At 44.7% G+C, this 6,876-nt stretch overlaps 1 protein-coding gene across 7 annotated transcripts in view; it reads right to left on the bottom strand.

Annotated features, from left to right (window-relative positions):
• Window positions 1-1,481: 1,481 nt before the first annotated feature.
• Window positions 1,482-6,876, bottom strand: part of TAOK3 (TAO kinase 3) — a 210,439-nt gene continuing 205,044 nt past the window's right edge. For all 7 annotated transcript variants that reach the window (XM_039472335.2, XM_010342823.3, XM_074402172.1 and 4 more), the window contains 2 exons: window positions 4,566-4,748; window positions 1,482-2,823 (listed from right to left, as the gene is read on the bottom strand). In XM_039472335.2, the coding sequence (XP_039328269.1) occupies window positions 2,662-2,823; window positions 4,566-4,748 (345 nt within the window). In that variant the 3' untranslated portion in view covers window positions 1,482-2,661. The remainder of the gene's footprint in view (window positions 2,824-4,565; window positions 4,749-6,876) is intronic.

The raw sequence follows: 6,876 nt of genomic DNA, 5'->3' as shown, positions 1-6,876 counted from the left end.
GCCGGGATTAACAGGCGTGAGCCACCTGGCCTGCCCCAGGTCGTCATATTCTAAAGAGCAATTTCCAGGAGTGTCCAAGGGAGATAACACAGTCATGGGTTCTTAGTTTCTGTTTGTTGTTGGGACAGTAAAGCCCCTCTCTCATCCCCCTAGACACAGAAACCAAAAACCATAGTTTCAGGCTTCTAAAAGCCTAAGACAAAACAAAACAGTAACAGCAAAATAAGATCTTACTGAGATTGTCCTGACCCCTAAATCATATCCCAGAAATTTTGTATTTTTTTTACTATCTCATTGTTTTACACATAAAATTACTGTAATAAAAGCAGAATATGAGGGGAGGGTGATCTAATATTACAGTGGGATCATTTCAAATATTTGGTTATAGCACCTTCTCCGTAGCCTGCTTTTCTTTAAGGGTGCCCAATTTCTCTCTTCAGCAACGCATGCTTCTATGCACGAGTGGCACATGGCGGAGGGGAGAGAGGGGGAGAGAGGGGGAGAGAGAGAGAGAGAGAGAGAGTGTGTGTGTGTGTGTGTATGTGGTGTGTGTGGTGTGTGTGTGGGGTGTGTGGGTGTGTGGTGTGTGTGTGCATGCACACCTGCGTGCGCTTGCATGCGTGCATGCCTATTCTTTTTTTTTTTTTTTTTTCTTTTTTTCTTTTTTTTTTGAGACAGAGTTTCACTCTTGTTACCCAGGCTGGAGTGCAATGGCGCGATCTCGGCTCACCGCAACCTCCGCCTCCTGGGTTCAGGCAATTCTCCTGCCTCAGCCTCCTGAGTAGCTGGGATTACAGACACACGCCACCATGCCCAGCTAATTTTTTTTGTATTTTTAGTAGAGACGGGGTTTCACCATGTTGACCAGGATGGTCTCGATCTCTTGACCTCGTGATCCACCCGCCTCGGCCTCCCAAAGTGCTGGGATTACAGGCTTGAGCCACCGCGCCCGGCGCCTATTCTTTTTTTGAGATGGAGTCTCACTGTCACCCAGGCTGGAGTGCAGCAGCATGATCTTGGCTCACTGCAACCTCCGCCTCCCAGGTTTAAGCAATTCTCTGCGTCAGCCTCCTGAGTAGCTGGGATTACAGGCGCCTGCCACCATGCCTGGCTAATTTTTTTGTATTTTTAGTATGTAGTTTCACCATCTTGGCCAGGCTGGTCTTGAACTCCTGACCTCGTGATCCACCCGCCTTGCCTCCCAAAGTGCTGGGATTACAGGCATGAGCCACCACGCCCGGCCCATGCCTTCTATTCTTAAGGACAGAAAGGTGCAGTTGACCATGTGCCCACATCAAATGGTGCAACACTATCTTCAGCCCCGTAGAACTTTGAAGACACAGCTTTATCTGAAAGTCCTGAATGGCTCTTCTTGGAGCGACCAAGGCTATGGAGAACAGGCTCAGGAGGGTGGCTGGCCCTCTGAATTGTGAACCGGTGAACCTGGAAGGGAAACCTGCTACAATAACACAGCAAGGCGATGTGATGAACACTTTTATTTACAAATATAATTAAAAGCTCTGACAGTTATCATGCTCTTCCTTGGAACCTGAAAAATGTTTTGTTTTTAAAGTGCATGCAAAAGAAGTAAAGCCTTTTTTTTTTTCATCATTTTTTATTGTAAGAAAATACACAGTTTGAAAGTGTGAATAATGCAATATTTATGACCAAGAAATGGGACTTAGGAAGGGAAAGGGAAATAAAGAAAACGATCAAGATGATCTGATTGAGAGACAGTGTTGAACTCCAGATACTGAATTGGAAAAGGAGGAAGGTGGGGAGGAACAGGAGGAGGAAGTAAAAAAATTTGATCAGAGAAACAGTTAAAATACAATATGAAAATAAGTAATACCTCTCCTTAAATTCCTTCTATACACAAAATACACGATTTGCCAAAGCCCAATTTGTGCTACTGGGATTCTGTGAGCTCCTTAAGTGTATTCACATCCTCTGCAACAGCAGAAAATGATTATGATACAATCAGAATATGCTGAAGACAAGTTAAACTCTTGCCAGCAGGTTCTTAAAAATCACAAGGTCTCTTCACCCCACCCACCCCCCGTCCCCAAAAAAGTAATAATATGTCACCACTGATATGTACATCACAATTAGTTTCTGTAAAATGTATCAAATTTTCAATCTTTAATAAAACTTTGTTTTTTTTTTTAATTCCTGATGAATAAATACCAAAAAAATAAAATAAAATAAAATAATGCAGCAGCTAGTTAAGGTGTAAGGCTGCGGATATTGTGTCTCTCTCCCCCTTGGCATTTATTATTATTATTATTTTTTTGCTTTACTTTCACAGATTGGTGGTAATGAGTGGTTGCCTAAAGCAATATACATCCACTTGTTGTTTATTGGATTTGTTAAAACTGTCTCCAAAGTTTTCACTGAAACATTTTGAATCACATCAACACTGTGACGTGTACTATGAATAGAAGAGATGGCCAGGTTCTGGCCAGCACTGAAAGTTGACACGGGGGGAGGAAGGGGGCCCCTGATGGAGTAAGAATAAACAGGCACTAGTCCGACACGATGTCAGTAAGAGTAAGAGAGAGAGAGAGTGAGAGCAACGCCCGTTACAATGGGGAATGTGGTTTTGCAGGGTCGGAATTTTTTTCTGTTTTCTTTTTTTTGTAAATGGCAAAAAATTTAATCTCATCTATAGTCCTCCTTAGGAAAATCTAATGTAACCAAATTCCCAAATCCCATTCTGAGGCTCTCCATGTCAAAAGTTTCAATCTCTCGCTCTTGCCTTTCCAATAGGTACTTTATTCTCTCGCTGCGTTCCTTCTGAAGGGCAGCCAGCTCCTCTTCAATCTGAAACAAGCATAAGGAAGTTCTTAATGGAAAGCATCTCCTGACATGCGCCCACATGCACGCATTACACACAGGCACACATATGACATGTACACACACATAGGCACACATGACACGTACACAGGCACACATGACGTACACACAGGCACACATGCACACATGACATGTATACACACACACGACATGTACACACAGGTACACATGACATGCACACAGGCACACATGACACAGGCACACATGACATGTACACACAGGCACATATGCACACATGACATCACACACACATGACATGTACACACAGGCACACATGACGTACACAGGCACACATGACATGTACACACAAGCACAGATATGCACACATGACATGTATACACACACATGACGTACACACAGGTACACATGACATGCACACAGGCACACGACACAGGCACATATGGCATGTACACACAGGCACACATGACATGTACACAGGCACACGACAGGCACACATATGACACACATAGGCACACATGCCCACAGGCACACATGACATACAGGCACACATGATATGCACACAGCCACACATGACACACAGGCACATGTGACATGCACACAGGCACACATGACACAGGTACACATGATACACACAGGCACAGATGTCATGCAGAGGCACATGACATGCACACAGAGGCACACATGACATGTACATACACAGGGACACATGACATGCACACAGACACACGATGTACACACAGACACACATGACATGCACATAGGCACACATGATATACACACAGGCACACATATGATATGTACACACACAGGCACACATGTGGCATGTACACACACACAGGAACTAAGGGAGGACCGAGGAAGGCTGGCCAAGTCCTGTGATCAATGAATCTAATCCATTATATTTAAAACTTGCTCACAAGAATAAAAATGTTTGGGGCCCACCTGGGACCGGCAATGCCACTCTAGCAAGCCCAGCAGCTGGGCTGATCTAGGTCAGTGTCCTGTCTTAGCAGGGGATGGCTCAGGAGAAGCGAAAAGACACTCAAGCACAGTTAGACTGTGCTGCTTTCCCATAGAGAGCCAAATGCCTCCTGGGTCATTAGTAATTTAGTTCTAGAACAGGAGCTGGGAAAATAGTCTGTGACGCTGGTCTCAGGGAACTACTGGAAGAAAGTGCAAATAACTGGTTAAGCAAATACATGCTTAACAGTTTTGAGATGCCTTATGAAGTCGTTTCTACTTCATGTTCCTCAGAATATCTAAAGCAATGAATATTTTAGTTGGGATAACATTTATTATGCATGGCAGTATCAGCCTATCGTCATTAAAATTTTTTTTTAAAAGAGACCTGCTGGTGATTTCCCTTGGTTTAAAAATAGCCGAAAAGCCAAATCTGTTATGCATTTGGCTTCCTCGTGCCATTTGGCAGCGCTGCTGTCAGCTCACAGTACCTTTCAGGTGTCACATCAACCCCCCAGCAACCCATGTCACTCTATGGCTGGGAACACTGAGGGTTTCCTAGCAGAGTGGCAGAAAGACTTAGGATGTGGGGTCAGACATGCATGCCTTGGTGTTTTGGCCTGCAGAATGGGGACAATGCCTACCTCGCAAGAGTACCAGTAGCATAAAGCAGGTAAGTGAAAAATGTCCACTTTAATCCCCAACTAAGGAAGTTTCCACATATGGCAGTTCCCTCAGCCACACATCCTTCCACCCAGTGGCATGGACCCCCAGTAATGCCTTCATACCTTCTGCTCAAGATGTGCTCTGCGCAGAGACACCCTCTGCTCTAGCTTCTGGAGCTCACGTTCATGTTGTGCCTCTGTTTGCATCTTGATTTTGCTCTGGTAGGCGTTGAGCAGCTCCATTTCCTGCTGGAGCTGTAGCCTCAAGGCCTGGCATTCTGCTTCTTGAGCCTCATCTAGCCGTAACTGCGGGCACAGAAGACATACACTGTCATACACTCTTGCCTACAGCTCCTGGTGACTACTGGAAGAGGTTTCTTCATTTTGATTGAAATTGGTTCCCCCTCAAAAACACAGATGCTTTGGATAAATTGAGTTAGAAATAAAAAATGGTCAAGTCTGCCCAATGGGCTACGAAGTACACATTCTTTTCAGTATGGTCGGAAACCACAGCAGCAGGCATCAGGAAGCCTACATTGTCCAGGAATTAAGCCTGTGGGCTTTGAAGTCAGCTCCTGGGCTTGAATTCTAGCCACACCATCCACTTGGTTGTGTTATCTTGGCACATTACCTACCTCCCTAGATCTCACGTTTCATCCTCAAGAAAATAAAAAGAATGAGGCCGGGCGCGGTGGCTCAAGCCTGTAATCCCAGCACTTTGGGAGGCTGAGGCGGGTGGATCACGAGGTCAAAAGATCGAGACCATCCTGATAAACATGGTGAAACCCCGTCTCTACTAAAAATACAAAAAATTAGCTGGGCATGGTGGCGCATGCCTGTAATCCCAGCTACTCAGGAGGCTGAGACAGGAGAATTGGCTGAACCCGGGAGGCCGAGATCGCGCCATTGCACTCCAGCCTGGGTAACAAGAGCGAAACTCCATCTCAAAAAAAAAAAAAAAAAAAAAAAAGAAAAGAAAAAGAATGGTTCCTATTGCCCAGGTGTGGTGGCTCATGCTTGTAATCCCAGCACTTTGGGAGGCTGAGGCGGGCAGATCACCTGAGGTCAGGAGTTTGAGACCATCCTGGTCAACATGGAGAAACTCCCATCTCTACTAAAAGTACAAAAATTAGCTGGGCATGGTGGCAGGCACCTGTAATCCCATCTACTCAGGAGGCTGAGGCAGGAGAATCGCTTGAACCTGGGAGGCAGAGGTTGCAGTGAGCTGAGAACATGCCACTGCACTCCAGCTTGGGCGACAAGAGCGAGACTCCATCTCAAAAAAAAAAAAAAAAAAAAAAGAATAGTTCCTATTGTCTGAGATTGGTGGGAGGATTAAATGAAATAATTCATATAAAATCCTAGGCACAGTTCTCAATGCATACTAAGTGTTCAATAAACAGTAGCTGTTATCATTATTTTGGTTTCAACTGATCATGTCCTTATTTCAAGATCTTTAACCCTAAAATCATTTACATATGCTTAGCTATAAAAAATAAATCCAATTTCCATAAAGCTTGAGGAATATACCACAGTACTGTTATGCTCCAAGTAGTAACATTGGCACCCATTGTTGGCTATAAAAGTTATCTTGCAGCCGGGCGTGGTGGCTCATGTCTGTAATCCCAGCACTTTGGGAGGCCAAGGCAGGTGGATCATGAGGTCAAGAGATCGAGACCATCCTGGGCAACATGGTGAAACTCTTGTCTCTACTAAAAATATAAAAATTAGCTAGGTGTGGTGATGCACACCTGTAGTCCCAGCTACTCAGGAAGTTAAGGCAGGAGAATCACTTGAATCTGGGAGGTGTAGGTCGCAGTGAGCTGAGATCACGCCACCACACTGCAGCACTCCAGCCTGGAGACAGAGTGAGACTCCATCTCAACAATAACAACAACAACAACAACAACAACAACAACAACAACAACATTATCTTGCTAGCCAGCCAATCCAAAACTCTAAGTGGTTCAAAATCTCTTCCCTGGCTGGTGGCTCACCTCTGTTAACTCAGTGTTTTGGGAGACCAGGGTGGGAGGATTGCTTGAGGCCTGGAGTTCAATACCAGCCTGGGCAATATTGTGAGACCACCATCTCTACAAAAAGTTTTTTAAAAAATTAGCTAGACATGGTAGCTTGTGCCCATAGTCCCAGCTACTTTGGGAGACTGAGGCAGAATCATCTCTTGAACCCAGGAGTTCGAGGCTGCAGTGAGCTATGATCACACCACTGTACTCCAGCTTGGAAGACAGAGATCTTGTCTCATTAAAAAAAAAAAAAAATCTCTTTCCTAAAGAGGGTAGGTAGGCTTAATTTTAAGAGGCATATCTGCTTTGAAGCAGTGATGTCCAGATTATATGTAGCCTCAAGTTTCCCTTGCTCCCTGCCGCACCTGAACTTGGTCTTTTTTTTTTTTTTTTTTTGAGACAGAGTTTCG

This window comes from Saimiri boliviensis, chromosome 7 (genome assembly GCF_048565385.1).
Source record: "Saimiri boliviensis isolate mSaiBol1 chromosome 7, mSaiBol1.pri, whole genome shotgun sequence".
Classification (NCBI taxonomy): Eukaryota; Metazoa; Chordata; class Mammalia; order Primates; family Cebidae; genus Saimiri; species Saimiri boliviensis.
Note: the sequence above shows the minus strand (reverse complement) of the source record. Positions and strands in the feature narration are given on the sequence as shown.